The 23,069-nt window shown below is 52.4% G+C and overlaps 7 protein-coding genes across 7 annotated transcripts; 6 read left to right on the top strand and 1 right to left on the bottom strand.

The window, feature by feature from the left end:
- Positions 1 to 1,493: 1,493 nt before the first annotated feature.
- Positions 1,494 to 3,905, top strand: CGCA056_v003476 (uncharacterized protein; the record flags this gene model as incomplete). The annotated part of the gene is made up of 2 exons (XM_037318733.1): positions 1,494 to 1,631; positions 1,683 to 3,905. The coding sequence occupies 2 exons, from the start codon at positions 1,494 to 1,496 to the stop codon at positions 3,903 to 3,905; spliced, it is 2,361 nt and encodes a 786-aa protein (XP_037184003.1).
- Positions 3,906 to 11,627: 7,722 nt separating this feature from the next.
- Positions 11,628 to 12,807, top strand: CGCA056_v003475 (uncharacterized protein; the record flags this gene model as incomplete). The annotated part of the gene is made up of 2 exons (XM_037318732.1): positions 11,628 to 12,261; positions 12,311 to 12,807. The coding sequence occupies 2 exons, from the start codon at positions 11,628 to 11,630 to the stop codon at positions 12,805 to 12,807; spliced, it is 1,131 nt and encodes a 376-aa protein (XP_037184004.1).
- A 375-nt stretch (positions 12,808 to 13,182) lies between these two features.
- Positions 13,183 to 14,333, top strand: CGCA056_v003474 (uncharacterized protein; the record flags this gene model as incomplete). The annotated part of the gene is made up of 3 exons (XM_037318731.1): positions 13,183 to 13,738; positions 13,814 to 13,849; positions 13,906 to 14,333. 3 exons carry the CDS (start codon positions 13,183 to 13,185, stop codon positions 14,331 to 14,333), a joined length of 1,020 nt encoding a protein of 339 aa, XP_037184005.1.
- Positions 14,334 to 15,189: 856 nt separating this feature from the next.
- Positions 15,190 to 16,466, top strand: CGCA056_v003473 (uncharacterized protein; the record flags this gene model as incomplete). Its single annotated transcript, XM_037318730.1, has 2 exons — positions 15,190 to 15,904; positions 16,018 to 16,466. The coding sequence occupies 2 exons, from the start codon at positions 15,190 to 15,192 to the stop codon at positions 16,464 to 16,466; spliced, it is 1,164 nt and encodes a 387-aa protein (XP_037183998.1).
- Positions 16,467 to 16,757: 291 nt separating this feature from the next.
- Positions 16,758 to 17,907, top strand: CGCA056_v003472 (uncharacterized protein; the record flags this gene model as incomplete). The annotated part of the gene is made up of 3 exons (XM_037318729.1): positions 16,758 to 17,060; positions 17,118 to 17,355; positions 17,429 to 17,907. The coding sequence occupies 3 exons, from the start codon at positions 16,758 to 16,760 to the stop codon at positions 17,905 to 17,907; spliced, it is 1,020 nt and encodes a 339-aa protein (XP_037183999.1).
- A 2,199-nt stretch (positions 17,908 to 20,106) lies between these two features.
- CGCA056_v003471 (uncharacterized protein) lies at positions 20,107 to 20,936 on the top strand (the record flags this gene model as incomplete). Its single annotated transcript, XM_037318728.1, has 3 exons — positions 20,107 to 20,695; positions 20,750 to 20,821; positions 20,872 to 20,936. 3 exons carry the CDS (start codon positions 20,107 to 20,109, stop codon positions 20,934 to 20,936), a joined length of 726 nt encoding a protein of 241 aa, XP_037184000.1.
- Positions 20,937 to 21,459: 523 nt separating this feature from the next.
- prb1-0 (Alkaline proteinase) lies at positions 21,460 to 22,870 on the bottom strand (the record flags this gene model as incomplete). The annotated part of the gene is made up of 3 exons (XM_037318727.1): positions 21,460 to 22,059; positions 22,168 to 22,509; positions 22,568 to 22,870. The coding sequence occupies 3 exons, from the start codon at positions 22,868 to 22,870 to the stop codon at positions 21,460 to 21,462; spliced, it is 1,245 nt and encodes a 414-aa protein (XP_037184001.1).
- Positions 22,871 to 23,069: the final 199 nt, after the last annotated feature.

Genomic DNA, 23,069 nt, shown 5'->3' with positions numbered 1-23,069 from the left:
TCTGACGAATCCCTCCCATCTTATCCCATCGCCTGGCCTCAATTGGACGAACCCCGCGACAGCCCTGGCCACCATTGACCACTCGCCGTCCGATTTCCCAGGGTCCAAGGGTCCCGTCGAAGCGAGGCCCAGCTTTCAACGGAGTCGACCACGAGAAGGCCCTGTCGAGCTTGTCGTTTCTTGGACGACGCCGCCGACGACTGTCACCGCAACATCAACATCAATATTGTCCGTCTTGACCGCCACCGAGCGCGACTCCAACGACAATATCAGGCACGCGACACCCGGACCGGCACTTGCTAACAACCGCGTATCCTACACTTGCACTTCCAGATACCCAGCATTTTGCTTTCTACTTTTCCAGCCTCTTTCGCCAGTACGCGCAGTCCCCAGCCGTTTCTCTTCCGCCATCCGAGACATCCCACCATCACACCCGTCGTCGATTGAGACATTCCTGTGCTGAAAACCCGTGGCGGGATACACCATCCACCGCTGCCCAACGCTGACCCCAACTGCCGATCCAACGTCCTGAAAACCGCCCGACCCCAAAGTTCAGCCGACTGCCTTGCTCTCACGTTTCCATCGGCCCATGGCGAGCCATCCGACGCAACGCAGCCCTCGTGTTTAAACGTCTCCTCGGTGCTTTCAAACCGCGCGCAAAGATTTAGCTTCGCACCTGCTGCGGCACGCCCACCACTTGCCGTGATCACCAGTCGCGTAGTTAGTCCACCACTGCAGAATACCAGGTCCTGGCCTGCTGTCTCGCAATAACAGCCGCAGATATACCTTCAAAGCGCATCCACCACCACGAGTCGGCGTCTGCCGTTCAACCCTCGTCCGCGCCTTATTTCAAGGATTCGTCTCCTATCTAAGTCTCTGGCCACCCTCCCCGGCTCGAGCTAGGCTAGCACACGCAGCTGCCATCCGCGCTTCTGCACCTTCAAGCAGGCATCAACCTAATTATCGCCATTGACCATCGACCAATTCGGGTGTCCAACACCTCATTCCGAATGCCGGTTTGATCCTTCGTCTAAGAATCGTCCCGTATTGCGCATCCCAGAAGAAACCGTGCTTCGACGTATCTGTGGGCAATCAGATCGCGGAGCTGAATTCGTCATTGCTTTCTCGCCGACAAAATGGAGATCCAAACACAATCGCGCGAACGCGAGAGGTCGCATCCCTCTCCCACCTATCCCCGTGCGGCTTCCAGGTCGAGTACAAGTACCGGCGCAACCCGACGCACCCCTTTAAGTGCTCATAGCTCCACTTCACACCTCGCATCTTCGCCACGACCATCGAGTGGCCACCCTTCCCACAGATTCCACCACGCATCCTGCGCCCCATCCACTAGTTCACGGCCATCTTCGGTGCTATCCAGAGATCGAGGTTCAGAGTCTGGCAGGCAGAGCGCGGCTTCCAGCTACTTGCAGGAAAAGCTCCAAAAGAGGAGGGAGGAGACAGAACGGTTATCTGCCTTAGAGTCAACCCCGGAAATGAGCACTTCGATGGAGCTCCCCGCTTCAAGTCAGAGCTCACCTGTGAAGGGAAGCTCTGTCGATCGACCGAGGTCAAGCGGAGGAAACCCTGACTCGGCAAAGAAGAAGGGATTCGGCCTAAAAGAAATGGAGGCTGTATGTTGGCCCTGCTCTGCCATATGACTTGACTAACACTAATTTATACAGACTGTTTCCACACTGCACAAACAAAACTTTGACTTGAAGCTCGAGCTCTTCCACCGACGAGAGAGGCAAAGCGTTCTAGAAGATCGAATCGAAGCCCTCGAAGTAGAAAAGGTGCAGGTTGATGACGTGAACGACAAGTTACTCGATGAGCTGGAGAAAAGAGACAAGGCCGTCCAAGAGGCCGTTCAAATGATTGTGGCTCTCGAGGCACAGGTCGAAACACTGTTGCAAGAGCGGGAGATGGTGCGACAGGTCGATGCTGCCGGTTATCCTCCGCTGAACGATATCGAGCCGAGACTCAATGGACCTACACCCAAGCCGAAGATTGCAGACTTGGCCCAGCTTGAGGAAGACGCCAAGGCACTTAAACGTATGCCCAGCTTCATGTCGGATCGCACTGAAAACACGGAGAACTTGCGAAAGGTCTATCTTAGTTCGCGCGGCAGCATACTCAGCTTACCTCGCATCACGACAGAGGGCGTGGAGGATAGCGATGGTCGTCGGATGAACAGCCTGACGAGCCCGAGCCTCAGCGTGCTCAGCGAAAGCTCCTTTACAAGCGTCTACGGAGAGCGGGAGGACCAGGACGAGACCATCGTGGCGGACCCGGAGGAGCCACCCACGATGGATGGTACCTCACTCCACTCTGAGCCACGCAAGTTTTCTCTTGGTGGTGACCTTACTCAACTCCACAGACCCGTAGCCATGGCGCCGGTGAGGCCAGACAGATCCAGTCGGTCTAGCTCTCTCAGCCGGGTACCGGGTCCCGGCCAGTTCCAGTCCATCCACGACATAATCGGCCACTCGTCGCCTCTTCAAAAGTTGGCGAGACTCGATCCATCATGCTTGGACAAGTCTCCCACCCAGGAGCAATTCTCGTTTGCCAACCGAGGCCAAACGCACAAGTATGTTAAGGACGCGAAGCGTGAGATTATGCGTAGAGTCGTGACGGACGATCCCATGGCCAGGTCTAGCGAGCATACCCTCCCACCGACACCTGATACAATCTCAACGTCGACACTGCGCCGCTTTAAGAATTCCAACGACACGTTATCGCGTCAACGCAACGTCTCGGGGCAGAGCAGCTACCCTTCTGTTTCGGATGGCACGTCTAGGGGCGACGATGCCGACCACATGGGAGGCGCCCCGGTCTTCGAGTCACCGCTGGTGTCCGCGTTCGGGAATGGACCTGTCAGTGCCGCTCTCAGCAGCGCTTTTGATACCCGCCCGCCGTTGATCTCCCGCCCCAGGTCTGCAGGTGAGAGCACCGTTTCTCGCAGGGGACCTGACTGGGAATCCGACAGCGAATCCGTCCATTCACTGGACTCGAGTCTCGACATTTGGCTGCAGCAGGGCAAGGAACCCAAAGGATACGATCGGAGCGATTCTCCCGATCTCTTCAACTTTCCTCCCTCCGGAGGAGGATGGGCGCCGCACACCATGTTCGGGTCGTCTGGGGGAACTTATAGTGTTCCCGGCCTCGCGCAGCAGCCTACTAACCCAGTCGAGGACCTCATGTCCGCTCAAGAAGCCTTGTTCCCAGATGCCGTCCATGCTCCGCCCGCTCCTAATAGGCGGTCCAGTCTGGGCGCAAAGACTGGGCCTACTTCGAGGAATTCACCCGTTCACGGCAAGCTTCGAAAGTCGCCCTCCCGTAGCGGATCGCGACGTAATAGCAGTGTTGATACGCACATGCTTCAGGCATCTTCGTCCGGGGCTCACACTCCCCAACAACCAGAGCCGAAGCCTGCCTCGCGGTCAAAAGATAACCACTATCCGCCCGCGTCTGGGTCAACACCTCGGGGCCATAGGCTGAACTTCTTCCGTCGTTCAATTGGTGGAGGCTCGGCGGTTCCTTCTGTGGAAGTCGACGAGGCCACTCAATCAGCATCGGCAGCCCCGATGGGTGTTCCGTCGTGGGTACAGCGCGGCAATTTGGCGGACGGCGAAAGAACCAGCGCGACTCCACCTCCGATTATGCGCAACCCCAGGCAAGGCCGCGCGGTGAGCGTTGACGAGGGCGCGCCGATCCACGATCGACCTCCGATGACTCCAACGACACCTGCTGCTCACCACACGACTCTCACGCCTGTGTCTAAGGGACCAGCTTCTGGCGAGACGACCCCTACGAGCAACAATGCCAGTGGAGGGGCGCCATTGAACAAGCGAAAGTGGCTGCCGGGCTTCAGTAGGACTAGCAGTCTTAGGAACCGTGCTGGCTGAAGAGGCCGGTCGTTTGCGGAGCTGTTTTCCAGTGTCGTTGAGGAGAGAACGATGCCGCTTCCGTAGTGGACGGCAGGGCTTGGTTAGGCCTTTCAGGATTTGATAGCCCACTGTATTTTAACAGCTCCTGAGGAGCTTCCTTTTTTGGTTTATGGCATCGCGGGACACAGATACCCAACTGATTAGGCCTGGAAAAGCGGATTCCTATTATTCCGAGGAGGTTGATTATGATGCGGGTGGTCTTAATGAGGCATGAATAGATGGGGTTTAGGCTTAGGGGCGTCACCACGGGTGCGTGACGCCCAACAAGACGGCGTTAATGGTTGGGTGTAGTGACAGCATCGCGAGGACAGCAACTAATGGATCACAGTATCCTTTGTAAAAAGTGTGTTTTTGAGTCTTAAACAATGAAATATTTGCAAGTTTCTTTTCGCGCGTGTCTTCCGTGATGGTGTAGAACTTGGTGAACCTGGCCCTGGACATGCAGTCGGCGGCGGTAGCCGAACTTTATCCCGTCCCGGCGCCAACGACGGAAATGTGGGGACACTACTAACCTCAACTTGCCCCTGCATGAGCTGACTTCACTTCGTCATCTCTTCCAAGCGCATATGCGCTGCTCATGTCGTGGGTTTTATCTGTTCAACTTCCCAACATCATTGATCTTTCCATCAGTCACTCTCATCAATATTTTTGATCGTCTTCTTGCTGAAGGCCGTTCAGTTCTCGCGGTCTTCTTCGGGAACAGCACCAGGTTTGTCCCGACGAAGAGCCTAGCTTGTCCGGCCACCAACCATATCAACGACCAAGACTTTTCTGGGTGCTTCGGTTCCGATGGATGAGAAGGAGCTCTTGACTCGGGAGAAGGTAGATGAGGTGACGGCGGTCGAGACGGCGTGTCCGAGTGTGTTGGCGCAGATCCCCGTCGCGGCGACGACCCCCCTCGCCCAGCTTCGCATCGTGACGCGGCTGATCATCCCGCGGGGTTGGGACCAAGCGCTTTGGAGGGGGGTGTATGCCTGTGGTGTGCCATGGGCGGAGTGGGGACGGAAGTGTACGGCGCTGGAGAGATTTCTGGGGGATGGAGGAGGGAGGATTGGGCTTGTGGTGTTTGCGGTATTGGTGAATCATGTTCGGAGGATGGTGGTCAAGGGGAGCGTGGTAGGTGGGTTTGGGGGGGTTGTGGCGGGGTTGAAGATGGCGGTTGGGAGTCCGGATATCTTTTTGAAAGAAGAGGTTGAGAAGGGATGGGGTGGAGGGGGGAAGGTGGTGGGAGATTTGTTGGGGTTGATGGCGGGGGAGGTACTGGTGAGGTTTGAGGCGAGGAGGGGCGAGAGAGAGATGGTGAGGAGGAAGGAGAAGGGGGCAGTTGTTGCGGCTGTTGTGGTGGTTGTGTGGATGCTTGGAGCCGCGGAGTATGTCCATGCTAGGGTTGCGCATCTCGTTGCTGTGGAGATTGCGTATTGGAGGATGGTTAATGGTGGGGAGGTGTATTGGGAAGCGTTGTGGAAAGCTTTCTGTCCTGAGGGCCCTTCGTTGATGGCTGTACTCAAGGAAGGAGGGTACGCTGCCGTGGGGAGGGCTTTCATGGAGGGCTTTTGGGCGAACGAGCACCTCTTCCGGATCCTCTTCTTCCACGCCGAGTTAGTCGTGTACGCTGTTCATGGGGTCTACCCGTTGCTGAAGCTGGCGTTGACGAGGGCGCTTGGGGTTGCGTGGGTTCGGGGAATGAGGTGGAGGTGGGTTGGGATGAGTCCGTGGCTGGCGGTGCTGGTGGCGGGGTGGGCTTGGGGGACGGGGTTTGTGGCGCGGTATTCGAATAAGTATTTTATTGGGTTGCAGATGTGTGATATGGTGCTGGTTGGGTGGTGGATTGTTGTGGTTGGGGGAGTGTTTGGATGGGGGTTTGTGAAGGGGCGGGTTGGGAGGTTGATGGGGGAGAGATTGTGAAAAGGACGTAGAGGAGGTTCTGGCGTAGGTGTGAGTGTAGATCCTCATGGGGATATAAAAGGATGTTAGAGTAGCAAAGAGATGATGAGGACAGGCCAAATCAGCCTCCCAGTTCCAGCTGACGGTCGATTGTTATTGCGGTTTTCAATTCACCACCCCCAGATGATCCCGATGTTGCCTGTGGACTCAAATGTCTGGAAAGACATCCCTGTGAAACCTCGAAACATCCGTTGGTATTATTGCTCGAGTATTTGGGTTACTCGATGATAGAATACATGTCTCCCCGGCATTGTCGTTTTGACTTGCTGTGATGGTTGGCCACCCACTATTGGTGAGAGACCTTGGTCCGCTGGTATGAAGCCTGATACAGACAGTGACTATGAACACATTGCCGTTCGCAAGGAACTACCCATTTTGGGAGTAGATGTAAGCTAAATAGTTGGATGCTCTGGGCTAAGATGGCTTCGGCGAAGGGGGGAAGGCGCTACAATCAAAAGCCTCGGAAGTGTGAGCTCCATCCAAATGTAATGTAGGTGGTTGCGATGGGTGAACTCAAGCCTGCACCAGACCTCCGAGCGTGACGGGTATAAAACCGAGTCGTCGGATGATGCTTTTCTAAGTTGGAACCAGATTGATTTCATCTTTTACTCTCATGCTTTGTGAGAGACACGGGCTACATCGTTGCTATCACCCAAAGTTCCACCCATGCAGCGGAAGTGGTTACAGGTAACTTGTTTTTTTGCCAGGTTTTGCCCTCGTTTCTTCTGAATTATTCCTGTCGTTGTTCACAGAGAGTATGGGTGACTCCAGGGCTGCGACTCTTGAGATGGTGGGAGCGGACACCAGCAGTCAAGGCGTCCAAGATTGACACTTTCGTAGGTCTTTCGAAGTCAGTCCTAAACCATGGGTTGACCGCCGCCAGCATCCCGGCATTTGGCCCTGGCCAGAAAGTCCCATTGCTTTGATGGGTTTAAATACTGGAAAGCGTTTGGGTTCAGGTGGTTTCAGCTTGAGGTTGGGGGCATCGCGAATATTCGTTGTTTGAGGGTGGAAGAAAAAAGGGAAGGGGGGGGGGGGGGGGGCCGAAATCCGACATATATATTGCAGTCGCTACATTCGAGAGGGACTACCCGCGAATGAAGGCGAATGTTGGATGGTGTGCGAATGTGCCAGGAGCCTTCTGGTATCTTATCATGTCGGCATCGACTCTGAGCCCTGTACTCTAGAGCTGACGTATGCAACCTTGGCTGCGGGTGGATGCAGAGTCAGTTGAAATATTCTTGTTCTCCTGCCGTCCTTCCTCTGTCTTGGTATATTAGGAGGTTAGTAGCAGTCGAGAGGATTAGAGATTGAGAACTCGCCTCGTATATGCACACTGATTTGGCCTTTGAATATAGCCCTTCCGAGGAATATAAAAGGACGTTGTTTTCCGAATTCAGCTGATGGGGGCAAGCCAATTTGGACGGCGTGACGTAGAATGTGGTATTGCTGAAATAGACAAGGGGCCGTTGCCCCTCGACCACATCATATAAGTAAAAGGATCTCTTCTAGAGTGTCAAATGTTCGCTAGATGTTTTCCCTCGAGTATTTGTGTGACTTGGAGGGGAATGTATGCGTGCTTGGGACTGGGAATATCAATCGGCGAGGTCTTAATTGACCTGAGCTTGTTAGAAGACTTCGCCGCCGTCCTGCGGAGATTGTAATTCGAATAGAGGAAAGGCTAGCGTCGATCCTTGGATCCGGAAAGCTCATTTCATCAAATTGACACGGTTCAAATACTAGGAGATTACGGGCGGGCCTAGCCTCAGTGAAAGATTTGAGGTCCTGCAAGGATATATCAATCATGGGCAGACTAGGTCTTAAGTATTTATTACGGGTCTGTGGACTGGGCACATATTTCTTCTGCAGCATTTCGAGGACTGGGACGGCGTAGGCCTTGAACTTTTGAAGGCTGACATGGTACCAGCTGTGTATGAGTCTAGGCCTTGGATCCGTATGCGATCATTGGGCACGGTAACTCGTATGAGCTCGAATGATGGCAATCTTCGTTTCTATGCCTCTTCTTCTTTCGCGTATCATCAGTGACTCAACAAGATGTGACGTCGGACGACGGTTCTGAATGGTATTAGCAAGATCCATAGATCCTCAGAGCATTATTACAGCTTCAATATCCCAACAAAGATTAATTTAAAAGTGAATAGAAACACTAAGCTAAAGATCATACGGCAATGAGAGTTATGGCGCCTAATGCAATATGATTATGGGTTTTACTTCCTTAGGATTGCGATGGACTTCGCTAGTGCACGTTCTTTGATATGTGCGGTCTAAGGTCTTGCTGTCGACTTGAAAATGGACGACGGAGTCTTCTGTTAGTAGCTGTTATTGGCGGGGTATTCTGGGGTTCCGGATTTCTTGATATCAGATGGGTTTACGGTTCAGAGTTGGGAATGCCGAGGCAAGGACAATATGTCCGCCAGCTGGCTTGCTCGGATGCAGGAAACAGTCCACCCGAGGAGATACTCCGATTTGATTTGGCCTTGCCTCCATCTCGGCCGTAGTCACAGAACAGGGATTTATTTGGGGCTTTGGTCCCCTTTCTGAAGTGGATAACATGTCTTTCAGGGGCCCTTGATGTTACAGTCGACGAGGGATCGCAGGCGCAGGCTTATGAGGTACGACTTCGATGTTTACGGATATCTTCCTTGCAATATGAGAGGGCTTTTGATATCTTTCTAGACGACAAGCAATATGAATGTCATTCTAGAAGTCTCTTTCACATCAGACAAGCCTACTAGGTAGGATATAGAGACACAGATTGGCTACCCATAGCTCTCAATGGAACTCGTACCTAGGCCTTGCGGTCCGTCTCTCCGGGTGTTTGGATGGCGTATACCTCATGGATGAGAGCTGACGGCGAAGACGGACGCGACCGCGGCGTGAAACATTCGAGTACCGGTTGACGCATTTGAAACCCAACGCTACCGGCTTCATTGGATCCGGAATACCCGCCCTCTGACCGTGACTCACCTTTTGTCCTCCACTGGCAGTATCCTCATCTGTGTACTGTTCATGCATATACACAAATATTCTCGAAGACATCGGATATTGGGCTGTACTCTGTCACACATCCTTCAACATTGAATTCTCTGGCTGCATGTTTGGGACCGGGAATGGCGATTGCGCATCAACATTCCAGTTCGAGCATTCCTGCCACAGCTCAGCCAACCCGATTGCTTCTGGCTTGAAGGATGTGAAAAGGTTTCAGGCTGCCCATTTTTATACGTCTAGCTAGGTATTCCAAATATGAAGGAAGATGTGGCGGCCTGGGATGCTACTGGGAATATGTAAACTTAATTATGGTCAGGTTGTACTTGTACCAGCAAAGCCAGTTCTTCATCTTTCTTGCTAAGGTTGGGGAGCTGCGCGATGTGGTCTTGGTCATAGACCTAGTTCACGTCAAAAGAACTAATCTCAGTGACGATCGACTCAACCAAACTCATTACGAAGTGATGGCTTGCACTTCCCGCACACTATTTCCACCAATAAACCTGGGAAGAAGGACGATAATTTGATTCTGTTTTGACGCCAGTATCCCCAGCTCTCCCCAGGGCACTGGTGGATGAATGGATGGCTTCCACTTTCCACCAGGCTGTTTAATACCTGGTACGGACTACGGAGAAGAGTGTGCCAGTTCCATCTGGCAGGATTCCCATTTGTTGCAGAAGTAAATTGACAGAATTATCGATATGTTTATATATCCAAGTATCTTAACATACAGAGCAATATCCCGGACTGGTTGGATGCCGCCTGACACAAGATAGCCGTTGCGTAAGACGTGACGGCGCTTCGACAACAGATTCGGTCTACCGTGAGCCTCCAAGGGCCCTTTTGGCAGGAAACGCTAGTAATGAATGTAAGGCGAGCCCAACAGACTCTGAGCTACAGCGCCTCACTCAAAAGATCTAGTAAGTTGACGTTGTATGGTTGGTGTCGAGAGCTGCGTTCTTCATGTCAAGCTGTGGCCTGGGAAATGAAATCATCTGATAGATCATCTTTCGTCTAGTGTATTATCAAGTCATCATTCATGGACGATGACGGATGATGATAACTGAGGGGGAAGCGCCTGTAAACCGGGATACGTCACATCAATGTCTTTTGCTTGAACTCTGAAGCGACACGAGCGTCATGGCCGACAGAAACGACATTCTGCTCAATCATTTGCATTGTTATGCCACTTAATTGCGGGCATTCAAATAGCCCACTTGATCGCAATGACGGCGAAGCTCGACAAGACCTTTAGACCTTTGATATGTAATCCCAACTGTTGGTGTCGTTGCAAGCGTGCCTGAACAACCAATCGACTTTGCTGGAAAAAAGGGACAAGAACCGCTCGCGTGTGACGACACGATTTGACGACAGGCACCCCGAAGAACGCTGAAATGGTTGACAATACCTGAATGAGGTAGTAGTCCACAATCTCACTCGCTCATCATTTCGCTGTAGGATGATACGTGGAAGGTATACTTGACACGAAGCTGCTAGACATCAACCGGGGGTACTGGAGATATCTAGTCCCAGCTCGATTGCGCCATGAAGTACCGATTAGACCAGGCTTGCACCTTCACGAATTGCTAAATGTCTCGATTTAGACAACTTAGCTTGATGCCACAAATATTCCTCCTCCTGCTTGCGTCTAAACATCGAATCGCTTTGTCCCAGCCACGTACTTGATGAATCAGGTTTCGGGCCTTCACACAAAACTTTTGGTGCGGATGAATAACATGCCGCATTCAATCGGGTAAAATTTGCTGCAGGCATGACGGGCAATGACACTGTCCTCAAGCACTGAGTTCAACATGTTCCCCTGAGCCTACGATCATGGTTTGAAACTCTTGCATCAGATAATCCAGCGTATATTATCACCGGTCGCGCTGTATGCAAAGTTTCGACAAGGTTAAATACTTCTCATCAACAACCCGCGAGTCCGAAAGTTGTGGTCGCAGCTGGTTTGTATTCATTTCATGACTTTGCCAAGTACTAGATACACAGCTAGGCTATTTCCCACTTTCCGAGTCATGGCGGAATCCATTTGAAGCTGCAGCCCCATCTCGAGATTAGATATAAAAATTCGAATGCCAGATTTGAGGCATACTTTCTAAAAGTCGCTCAGCCCAGCGGCTCCCAAGGCGCATCGGGTCGGCAAGCCACGCGCGCAGGACGCGTCCCGGCCCGCGGAGCTGTGGGATGCCGACTCGGGGGCTGGGAAACCCCGGAATACGAGAGGCCAATGGGATCTTAAGCGGGGCCCGGCGCGCGAACGCGGGGGCCTCGGGGGCCGGGATCATGCTGAACCTTTTTATATCTTGAGCTGAATCTCAGCCCTTTCCTGTCTAGTTCAGCTGATGTTGGACGTCGATGCGACCCATTCTCACACATCACCTTCGCGATAGCTGCCTTAGTGTCCAAACAAAACAACACAGTCACTTCAGCAACTACATCTTGGATCAGGTCATCCACCTCGCCAGTTTCAAATTCGCGAGGGAAAATCTCCCCCGGTTACACAGGTTCCTGCGACGTGCACGGGCCACAATCTGACCACTCTCTCACCCCTCGGAAGCGGAACCAGGCCAGACCTGGTGTTGTCCCAAACTTTCACCTGACCGTTCCGAGTATCTGTCTTCAGAGGAACGAGTTCGGGCTCATTGGTTCCTGTCATTTCACTAATCAATAAAACGACTCTAAACTGCCGAATGAAGTTGTTGCCGAGAACCAAGCATGGCGATCATGGACGAAGATGGGTGCACCGACCATGACCCGCCATCACCAATTTCAGGGGAACTAATCAGCTTCGATCCAAATGGCGACCTCTATCTGCACGTTGGCGCGGGCGTTGAAGAGAAAACAAAGACTTACTTTGTGTGCTCAAAAGCGCTCGCCCGCGCGTCAACAGTGTTCAGAAAGATGCTCTACGGCGGCTTCGCTGAATCAGGGCACTCGGATGCTGACCACGGATGGACGGTGGACTTACCCGAGGACCGGCAACAGCCGATGGAGATGATGCTGAATATCGTTCACGGCGCATTCGAAAAAGTGCCTGAGAAGATCGAGCTCACAGAGTTGTACACGTTTCTTGTCGTTACGGAGAAATACGACGCCACTAATATCACGCGACCATGGGCGAAGGGTTGGATGGAAGGCGTGAAGACGAGCATGCAAAACCCTTTATTGCTTGGGGTGGCGTATGAGTTGGGAGATTACCAGACATTCAACGCCATGGCTATGAAAATTGCGACTGAATGCCATTTGGATCAAGAGGAGGACTTGGTGTTTGGGTTTGCGGGGGAGAACAGGGAGAGTTACACATACAAGCTCAAGAATTTGGACTGCTTAATACCGGACGGGTTGCTTGGTAAATTTCCCGCATCCGAGGATGAGCCAAAAGCTGATGTTATGCGCAGACGACGCCGCATCAATACGAAAGACTCTGCTCATCGCCATGCTGGATCCGTATCTCAACCTCTACGCCGCTCTGAAGGGTGGCGACCGATGCATGTCCTCGCCAGGAGATCCATCCGGCGGAAAGAGATGCGACAGCTTACTCTTGGGGTCTCTCATCAGATCCTTCGCTACGCAGAATCTGGACCTCACGGCGAATGATCCCGTCAAGGCATACCGCGGGAGTGCGTCCCACCTTCAGTCGGTGATGCTGAAGCTGGAGCTGTACACGATCCACTCAGGCTACGCTCACCCGACCACTTCCTCATTCAGCTTTGGTCAGACGGTGCCTTCCCGATTCGGATTCAGCATGAGCGCATGCGAGCACGTCCTGCAGTCTGGGCTGCGGGAAGGAGTTGAGAGATCGCTGATGCTGAGAGGGAATATGTCGTTTGCGCAGCCTAAGTATAAGGAGTATTTGACGAAACAGGCAAGTAAGACGGGCTTGCCAAAGTCATGAGGGTATGAGACATTGGATTTGACAGCCCTGTCTATGGGGAGGCTCGGCGTTGGAAGATTTGCGTGGACACCTCGGTTTGCGAGTCCCGATTAACTCCTTCCGAGACCTTCCGTCTTCTTCTGCGTTGGAAGGAGAGGCTCTTGCCTACTTTTCTCTCTTCTCTAGGCTAGATTCTTTTATAAATAGACGCCTCCCTATGCGCCTACCGGATTCAACTTAGAATGTTCCACACTTTCTACAGGCTCTACAGCAAAAGCAACCGTAATTCAATTTCCCGAAGCACAGCCTCATTATTTGCAACCTTATCAACTGCAACCTTGACCTTCAACACCAACTGCGGAGACACTATTCATCAATTGTCTCTTGCTCATCATCATGGGTGACTCGGAGAATTCAACGAGTGAGCCTGACCAAAGGCGACCCAAGCTGGAAACAACAGGGCCAACCACGCCTGTCGTTCTTGAGGAGTTTGGAGATTTGCAACTCAGAGTTGGATCCGATCATACTGACCAGCCCACCATCTTCCTCGTCTGCTCCAGGACGGTAGCAAGATCGTCGCCGGTGCTGAAGAGAATGCTCTATGGGGGTTTCGCGGAGTCCTTAAGCGCCCAGACAAAGAAGGAGAACTGGGTGGTCGACTTACCCGACGACAGACCTGACTCTTTCAAGATCTTTCTCCATGTCATACATGGTCACTTCGACCAAGTACCGTCGAGAATCGCAATTGACAACTTGTACCTACTCCTGGTACTGCTTGACAAGTATGACAGCATCGGCCTTATTCGCCCATGGGCAAAGCCCTGGCTCAAAGGTATCAAGACATCGGAAAGCTTGCCATTGGCATTGTACATCGCATGGAACCTTGGCCACAAGGAGACTTTCCAATCAAAGATGACGAAAATCATCCACGCATCCTTCATCGACGAGCAAGGTAGCCTGTCGTATGAATAGAATTGCCGATCGAAGGAAACCGGTGCGTGGAGCGTACACCACATCAAGCTCGCAGCTGATCTGGACAATTGGGGCTCCTCAGACGCTCTAGGTGAGCGGAATCTCTCGTGGTAAATTGCAGATCAATCATACTGACTTGGAACACAGACACCATCCGTGAAATACGCCACAAGTTGGTGAGCATTCAGTTTGAGCCGTACATTCAACTCTACGAATCCCTCATCTCCGAGCAGGGACTATGCCGCTACCGAGCTAGGGTGAAGCCCTATCTCCTGGAAGCCGGAATGAGATGTGACTCAGTAGCTCTGGGATCTATGATCAGGGAGTGTTTGCTCCAGGGCATTGATATCATGGCTCAAGACCCAGTGAAAGCTTACCGCGGGACTGTGCGTCAACTGGAAGACAAGCTCGCTGCATTGAAGATCTTCGTCGGAGAGAGCAACGACAAAACTGAGCATAGCATCTGCAGGAGAAATCTTACGAAATATCGGGACAACATTTCCGCAGACAACAAACGGAGGACAACAGAGGCGCTCGTGCTGACACCTCAATACCAAGCCCGGATGGAGGCGTAGGCGAAGAAGACAGGCATTTACGATGCTCGTTGAATGCAACATCCGTGTCCCGGAATATCTCATTCATGGTTACCACTCAATCAGGATGAACATGATCGGCGAAGACGCAGCGAAAGCGTATCGGGAAATCGCGAAACGACTAACAATTCATTGAGGAAAAGGGGAAATGCTTCCGTGAGGTTGCGATGAGGGTCATTAACACAGGCCCCGCGACAAACGCGTTCAATTGATGAGCAACTTGACCTTCGAGGGCAAAATGCTTTGGGGGTAGAAGGGAAAAAAAAAAGTTCTGCAAAGCGAAGGCGAAACATTGGATTCGTTTGGAGGCCCCAGCCCATAAAGCTGGATTTGGCTATCCTCGGCGAGAGTCTCCGGAGGAGAAAATAGGGAATGATGGCGTTGTATTGGGATTTCAATCTGCAGTTTGGTCTGAAAAGGCAGAGCATTTGATTTTGCATGGCAAAGGCGGATCAAACTCTCCCAGGCTGGAGAACACAAAGACTCAGCAGCTTAGATAGCGCCACGGAAACCTAAGAAACACCTACTGATATTGAACCCTGGTCATGATTTCACTGGCCATTTAGAAGTTGTTGACTACAAGTCATGTCGACTTACACTCCTTTGCTGTGGGAAGCTCCTTCCATCTGGCCTCTCCGTACTAAATCTTTTCTGGAAGGAGCCTGCCTCCTTGTAAGGCAGGCACGCTCCTGCCCTTCTGATGCCTCGCACGCTTTCTCTTTCGGGTTCTTCCTTCTGAATCTTTGAAGGGGGAGGTCGCTTTCCCTCCTTCCCTGCCCCAAAATCTCCCACCTTCACACCCGAAAGACGCCAACGACGAAAGAACAACAACTTCGCCATGAACGACAACGGACGACGCCGACCAGTGGTGATAGTAGATGACGACGAGCCGGAGGCCAAGCGCATTCGCCTCGACAAGGCGGTCATGCCAATGCCCACGCCGACGACGACATTTGACAGCAAAGGCGACTTGCACCTTGTTGTTGGCAGCGACGTCCGTGACGGCGACCCGTCAACCTTCCTCGTCTGCTCTAGAGCTCTTGCACGAGCGTCTCCGGTATTCGACAAGATGCTCTTCGGTCCCTTTGCCGAGTCCCGTCCGTCTCCCGAGTCGTCGAAGCAAGGGTCCGCCTGGATCGTGCACCTCCCCGAAGACGATCCCGACCATATGGAGGCGGTGTTGAACATTCTGCATTTCAACTTCAAGGACATTTCCCGACACTTCACACCTCCTCTCTTCTCCGGCATGATAGTTATTGCAGACAAGTACGACTGCATCGGAATCTTCAAGCTATGGGTTACGTCCTGCATGCCTCATGCCCACTTCGGTCACAGATTTCCCCCCAAATTCGCCCTCCATGTTGCATGGCAGCTTGGGAGCACCCGCAAATTCAAGCAAGCTATGGCGGTCATAGTTGATCAATCTTTCATCTCCGGGGATGGCCGGATCTCCATTATGCCGAAGGCTTGGGACGAGGATGAAGAGGCGGCTGACGCGGAACCACAAGACCTTTGCAAGTATCTGGGCGACCTGGTCCCTGCGGAAATTGTTGGTGAGTACCATTACTGCTATATTTTGAGATTACTGGCGTCGCTATGATAAGGACGTCGCTGTCGTCATCAACGCCGCTAGATATTTGTTGTACTAATTCTTTGTTTCGAACAGACCAAATCAGGGACCAACGCGCCAAGCTCATCAATGCTGCTATGGAGCCCTTCATCACGCTGCATGAAGACCTCGCAAACAGCCAGGAGCGCTGTCCTATACCCGACCACCAAGAAGAGTGTGACAAAATGCTACTTGGGTCTCTGATCAGAAGCTTCCGCAAGACAGTCATAGAAGAGGCTACAAGAGACGCAGCCCGGCGATATCGTGGCACCATTCCTGATCTCCAGCAAAGCCTTGATAGCGTGGAACTTCGGGGAAGAAGTCTCCTGGGTACGAGTAACCATGATGATTTTCTGAGGGCTTGTCGCTCGGATGTCGAAAAGAGACTAGAGAAGGGACAAAGATCGCAACTTCTGGAGAAGGCAAAGAAAGGCGACACCATCGTCCCTCTTCCCGGGCAAGAGGAACGTTTGGGCCGGCAGGCAGTCAAGTCGGGATTGCAGTAAATGCGTGCGGATCTGTTTCTACGGACGTCAAAAAGCTTAGCTATTTCAGGCAGATTCGAGCTACACACCCAATTCACTTAATCGTCGTTGCTATTGCTGTTTGTCGGTGAATCAGTTTGTCTCGGCCGATAGGAATTTCGGCCGAAAGTCCTGCGCCAAACTCGTTGAGCTCAACATTACATAAGCAGAACTGCTCATGACTCGTACCGTCTCCAAGGGTAACTGACAAGCTCTGTTCACTTCTCTCCCTCTCTTTGGGTTCTCAACCTCGACAGCAATTCGGCGGCAATAATGGCAAGTCATCGCGTCAAAAGAACGAAGCTTGACGACATCGGCGTCGACCCGCAGACAGTCATCGTGGAGGAGGATGGTGACCTGCATCTGGATGTGGGCCGCGAGGGGGGCGAGCTCACTACCTACGTCGTCTGTTCCAGGGCCCTTGCTCGCCACTCGCCCGTGTTCAAGGCGATGCTCTTCGGGGACTTTACGAAGGCTCGGCCCACAGACGGAAGTCAGTGGATAGTTGAGGTATCAGAGGACAACCGCGAGATGTTCCCAATTTTTCTCAACATCGTTCACGGCTGTTTCAAAGATGTGCCGACGAAGCTTAATATCCAATAACTGTGCGCGTTGATCGTCATCGTTGAAAAGTACGACGCTTTGCCCATCATACGACCCTGGGTGAAAGAATGGATGGAACAAGCAGCCGAATGGTCCGACATTGGATATTCCTCTCACCTGGTGTGTCTTGCTTGGGTTACCGGACATCGTGCTATTTTCGAGAATAACGTGCGAAACGTGATCTACACCTGTTATGGTGGTGAACAGGAGCTGTTTCACGACTTTCAATTTTTCGACCACGAGGCCTTGCACCCGCCGGGGCTGTTTGGTGAGTACCACCTTCACGTGGAAGTCCCCTCAGGAACAACAATGTTCTGACTAGTAATTTATACAGTATCTAGCGAAGCTCAGAGAAGACGTCCTCCAGGCTATCATGAGACCTTTTCTTGATCTTTACTATCAACTCACGGTCGATAAAAGGTCGGCAGAGTCTCCGGTGGCTCGAACCTGCGTTAACCCGGATGAAGCCGAGCAGTTCGACTGCGAGAGCTTATTGCTAGGTTCCTTAATGATCAGCTTTACTCGCAGGGGCCTGGACATTACGCAAAAGGAGTTCAAGTACAATGAAGACCTGAAGGATCTCAAGAAGGAAATTGACAATATGCGAATTCAGACCGACAGCGATCACGATGAATGCGCGTCTCTTGTTTCGCAATATATAGATAAAGGTCGTCTAGAAGAGGAACGGTTGATTAGTGAGGCTGTTTTCGTACGACTGGAACATTTGGAACACCTTCAGAAGCAGGCGAAGAAGACTGGTCTGGACGAACATAATCAGGCTGGTGCTGTCAAGCACCGATATCTCACACCAGAAGCCTGATGAGAGACGCGAATGCCAAGCAGTCACTATAGTCTTGGTCATGATTTCGGTCGACTATTGCATGGTGCGACCACTGGTTATGCAGCGACGGACAAATTCAGGGTTTGAACTTTAATCGATGACAGAAGCAAGCTCAACTTGCTCAAGTGACGGAATGGCTTCTTGCCACACCTTCATCTCAGGGAAAGTTTGACTAGACATTGAAAGCTTGAGTCGAAATTTGTGTACTTTCGCAATTCAATGGCAAAAATACCCAGATTCTACATCAAGGGATCCAAGTAATGCTCTGAAGACACGTGTAATGCGTGAAACCGCCCCACATAAAGTGTCGCGCAGCGACTCAGACTCATCAGGTGCTTTTTTTTTCGCCTTAAACCTTGAAGTTCGCAACAAGCAAACGCACCTCCAGCAACCACATCACTCGCTCACCGACGCTCGGTCGGCTAGAAAAAAAACCGCATCACAATGGAATCTACGTCGGCTTCTCAGAGCGTGTCATTGACAGCGGAAAATGGAGTTTATGACAACGATGGCGACTTGATGCTCCACGTCGGCCCAGAAATGGCACGATTCAGGGTGTGTTCCAAAACACTCGCACGATCATCTCCGGTCTTCAAAAGGATGCTGTATGGAAATTTCGCCGAATCAAAACCTTCAGTTGGCGCAAATTGGGTCGTGAGGCTACCCGAGGATGGGGCCAAGGCGATGGCAATATTTCTGAGCATCATCCACGGAAAGTTCCACGTCACGCCGGAAACATTGTCCGTCCGAGACCTTTACGATCTTCTAACGCTCACCGAGAAGTACGATGCCACCGCCCTTCTTAGACCTTATGCACATCGATGGATCGATGCTGTCGGGTCCCAGACGGATGATCCGTATCTTTTGTGTGTGGCGTGGGAACTGGGTCACATTGAGCTCTTCGAGAAGATGATGGTCGCCATCACTCGAGACTGTACCATTCATGAAGATGGAACGCTTCTATATGGAAGGCCGACGAATGAGCTTTTAAGCTGTATATCAGATGCGACTGCGTGTCTGGATCTAGACAAGAAGCTAGAGCTGCCTTGCTCATTTGATGCGAATTCCATGTCTCAGCGTGCCACACACCTGGATAACTCCTGGACCTTCCCAATGGACTCGATCCTCCATCTGCAGCCCGACAACATGATGGGTAAGCTGGACTGAAGCTTCGTTCATGATGCCCTTGGTACGCTAACAAAAGGTGAATCAGAGACAATCAAGAAGAACCGTATGGCCTTGGTCCAGGAATACCTGAAGCCCTATCTAATACTCTACGACGCTCTGGCCAGGGGCAGATGCACTGTAGATTTGGGCCGCCGAGAACACTTGACATCAATTGAGGAACACTCGGCATGCGACGCAATGGCCTTTGGGTCTCTTTTCAAAGCCTTCCAAAGCCTCGGTCACAACATCACGTTACCTGGCATTGCACAACGGTATAACGGAAGGTTCGCAGACCTGTTCTGTGTTCTACCTCGGGTAAAGATCTTATCACACCACTTCGATTGCTTGAAAAGCTTCGCTATTGAGTTGAGAGAGGGCGATCATAGAGCAGGGGAGAAGTGCAAAAGATTGGAGTTCATTACACCGAGCCAACTTCGCTATCTCAATGAGCAAGCTGTGAAGATGGGCTTTCCGACAAGGAAATCCGAAACGAAAGCGGAAGATGAGGTGATGGGCTTTCTGACGAGGAATTTTGATAAAAAAGCGAAAGAGGAGGCGTTCTGGGGGCAGGCGAGGCGCATGGAACAACCTGCAGCGTCCTGGGGGCACCAACACGCCAATCCTTCTTGGTGGTAAGCTTTGGGATGGTCATTCAGAAACAAATCATACACATGCTTGAATGTTGACTCAGCTCTGAAAGATTCAGAAGCCGTATAGATTCTAGATAGAACTACAATGTCTGGGTAGAAGATAAACTGTGGGACCCCCACAAAGGGTGTCTCGCCAGAGTACATTACAATGGTGGAATGTTTCATAATGGTCTTTCATGGTTGTCTCAAGGCCTGTGATTATGAATTCATCAAAGACATAAAAGTAGACCGAAGCGAGTGTTGACGTTTGCCTAGCGCTCTACTTTTGCCTAAAATGCTTTCCATGGACCGACCATAAGTAGCTAGGACTGCCATTTTATTCAATCACCCATCATCCGAACTCAACTTTTCAGGGTCCAACATGGTCGGCCACTGCGCAACTCCGAAGATGACGACACCCACTGAAGTCAAAGTCTACGACAAGGATGGCGACCTGATCCTCCGCGTAGGACCCACGGAGACACTCTATCAAACCTGTTCTCGCAGTCTCGCTCGGAAATCGCCAGTTTTCGAGAGGATGCTCTTTGGCAAGTTTGTAGAGTCTCGCCCCGCTGTTGGTGATTGGGTGGTCGACTTGCCTGAAGATGACACCCGAGCGATGGGGCTGTTTCTGGCAATGGTTCATATTCAGTTCGATAGAATACCGAGACCCTTGCCGCTTGCAAGTTTATACGCACTGCTCACTCTCACCAACAAGTACGATGCCTCCGCCATTGTGCGAGGATTCGGGCGCTCGTGGATCGCCCCGCTGCAGAACTTTGTGCAGGATTATCGGCTGCTGGGAGTCGCTTGGGAACTGGGTGACTCAATAGTGTTTTCGAAGGTGATGCGGGCGATGATTGAAAATTCGGTCGTTGGCTCAGATGATCAGTTGCATTTTGATCACGGCCTTGGACCCCATCCATTTCCACTCGAAGATTTCGTCTATCTGAGACCGACGAGACTCATTGGTATGTGAACAACAACTTCGTGTCACAGTTCAAAACTGACCATACCCATCGCAGAGATGATTGCAGAAGGACGACAGTCCTTGATAGGAGTGGCGTTGTGGACGCTGACCACAGGCCTGAACATCCGTACGGGATCCTCGATTGTATACGAATGCCGGTATCTGGTACAAACACAGTCAGCAGAAAACCATCGCTGCTGCTGTACGATTCTGGGATCGTTGGTCAAGATCCTTGCTCATGAGGGATTGTCGCTCGAGACCATTTGCGGAGAGGATGCGTTCCGTCACAGCCCTAGAAAATTTCGAAGAATACTGCGAGACAGCAAGATCTTCGCTTTACACCCAGAGTGTGAGAAATCCATCGCCAAGGTTTTGTGGGATGGGCCATGCAAATGGACAAGGTCTGGAAGGAGAAATGCGAGAGGATCAATGTGAGGTTTTGGTGAGGCAGGCAGAGAAGACAGGTACCTATCTGGCGTGGGGTAGCTACCCTAGATGAGCATGAGAGCGGAGAAGGGGTCAAGGCAGGCAACCTCATTTCGACAAGATCACTCTGTAAGCTGGAGATAGCATGGTAGGAATGAATATTATTCAGCTACTTCGATTACACGCTCATGTCGTACATATCTTCATAACCCCACAACTCTTCTAAACCGAAGTTTTAGAGAAGGAAATATGGTCAGACAAAGACTATTGTTCATAGACAACCAATGTTTTCAATCCTCCTCTTTCTACTGTCTAGGAAGTTTGCTGAGGTAGTCGCAATTAAGCGCTGGCACCGTTGAAGGAAACCAGGTTGGGGCTGCCGCTCAGGGTACCGGTAACGCGGCCGGTGGTGCCGAGGGCCTTGATGCGGTTGGTGACGGCAGCGGGGGTGGAGAGACCCTCAAGAGCCTGGAGGTAGACGGCGAGACCAGCCAAGTGGGGGGCAGCCATGGAGGTACCGCTGAGGGAGGCAGTGGCAGAGTTGCCGCCGATGTAGGAGGACAGGATAGAGACACCGGGTCCGAAGATGTCAACGCCGGCACCGTAGTTGGTGAAAGAGGCCGGGCGCCAGCTGGAGTCGATGGCGGCGACGGTCAGGGCGTTAGGGGCGTTGGCAGGGGACTGGCTGGAGACAGGGAGGGGGTTGCCGAAGTCGTCACCGTTACCGGCAGCAACAACGGAGAGGACTCCCTGGTTGTAGGCGGCGTTGATGGCGGTGGTCCAGGTGGTGGTGGCCTCGCCGCCGAGGGACATGTTGATGACAGAGCGGGAAGCACGGGACTTGGAGACGATGTCGTTCACGGCCCAGTTGAAGCCAGCGAGGATGGCTGAGGTGGTGGACTGGCGGCCCTCGAAGACCTTGACGGAGATGATGTTGGTCTGGGTGGTGTTAGTGGATGGGTTAAGGAAGAGTGGGGGTTTGCCGTCAGTTGCGGGAGCGGGATGTCCAGGCTGATGGAACTGATGTGGGCTTGAGGCTCAACTCACCTGCTTGGCAACACCGTAGGTAGAGCCACCGATGGTACCGGCGACGTGGGTGCCGTGGCCGATGGAGTCGACGTGGGCGGAGGAGAAGACATTGTAGCCGAGAGTGGCACGGCCGCCGAACTGGCTGTGGGTGGAGAGGACACCAGAGTCGACGACGTAGGCGTAGGTGTTGGCACCGGCCGAGGTGTCGTAGACGTACTGGGTAGAGCCAGAAGTGCGGTGGGAGATGGTGCCGAGACCCCAGGTGGCGCCAGACTGGGTAGTCAGAGCGCGCTTGGGGTTGACCTCCTCAACGACGAAGTCGGAGAGGTACATGTAGTAGTCGGGCTCGACAAGGGCGACCTATGGTGATGTCAGTCTGCTGCTCGTCTAGGATGAGACGTTTGATGACGAGGCTTACCTCGGGGCTCTTCTTGATCTCCTCAATGGTGGCCTCATCGAACTCGCCAGAGTAAGCGTTCCAGTTGCTGATGTTGAACTTGTTCTCAACACCGACGGTGTCACGCTTGCCGAGGGAGCGGCGGTGGACATCGGCAACCCAGGTCAAGTGGGAGTCGACGTTGGCAGCGGCATCCTCCTTGAGGGTGACGATGTACTTGCCGGGGGCGAACTTGGGCTCATCGCGCTTGATGGCGGCGGGAGCGGCAAGGACGACGGGGAGCAGGGCTCCGACGGCGAGGGCGAGGCGGCGGAAGTTGGTCATTTTGGCCGATGAGGGGAAACCTTGAGGATTAGATCAGAGAGACGACTGAGCTTGAAGGATGAGGCTGAGGCTGAAGAACAAAAGCTGAGAGGATGGCGGGGAGGATGGCCGTCTTTATACATGATTCTCACGATGGATGCGTGAGTAGGAGGAGAAGACATTGGATGTTGTCAATCCGACATCTCATTGCGCCTATCGG

This window comes from Colletotrichum aenigma (assembly GCF_013390185.1).
Source record: "Colletotrichum aenigma strain Cg56 chromosome Unknown KSG_Cg56_contig02, whole genome shotgun sequence".
NCBI classification, from domain to species: Eukaryota; Fungi; Ascomycota; class Sordariomycetes; order Glomerellales; family Glomerellaceae; genus Colletotrichum; species Colletotrichum aenigma.
This window is presented reverse-complemented; position numbering and strand designations above follow the sequence as displayed.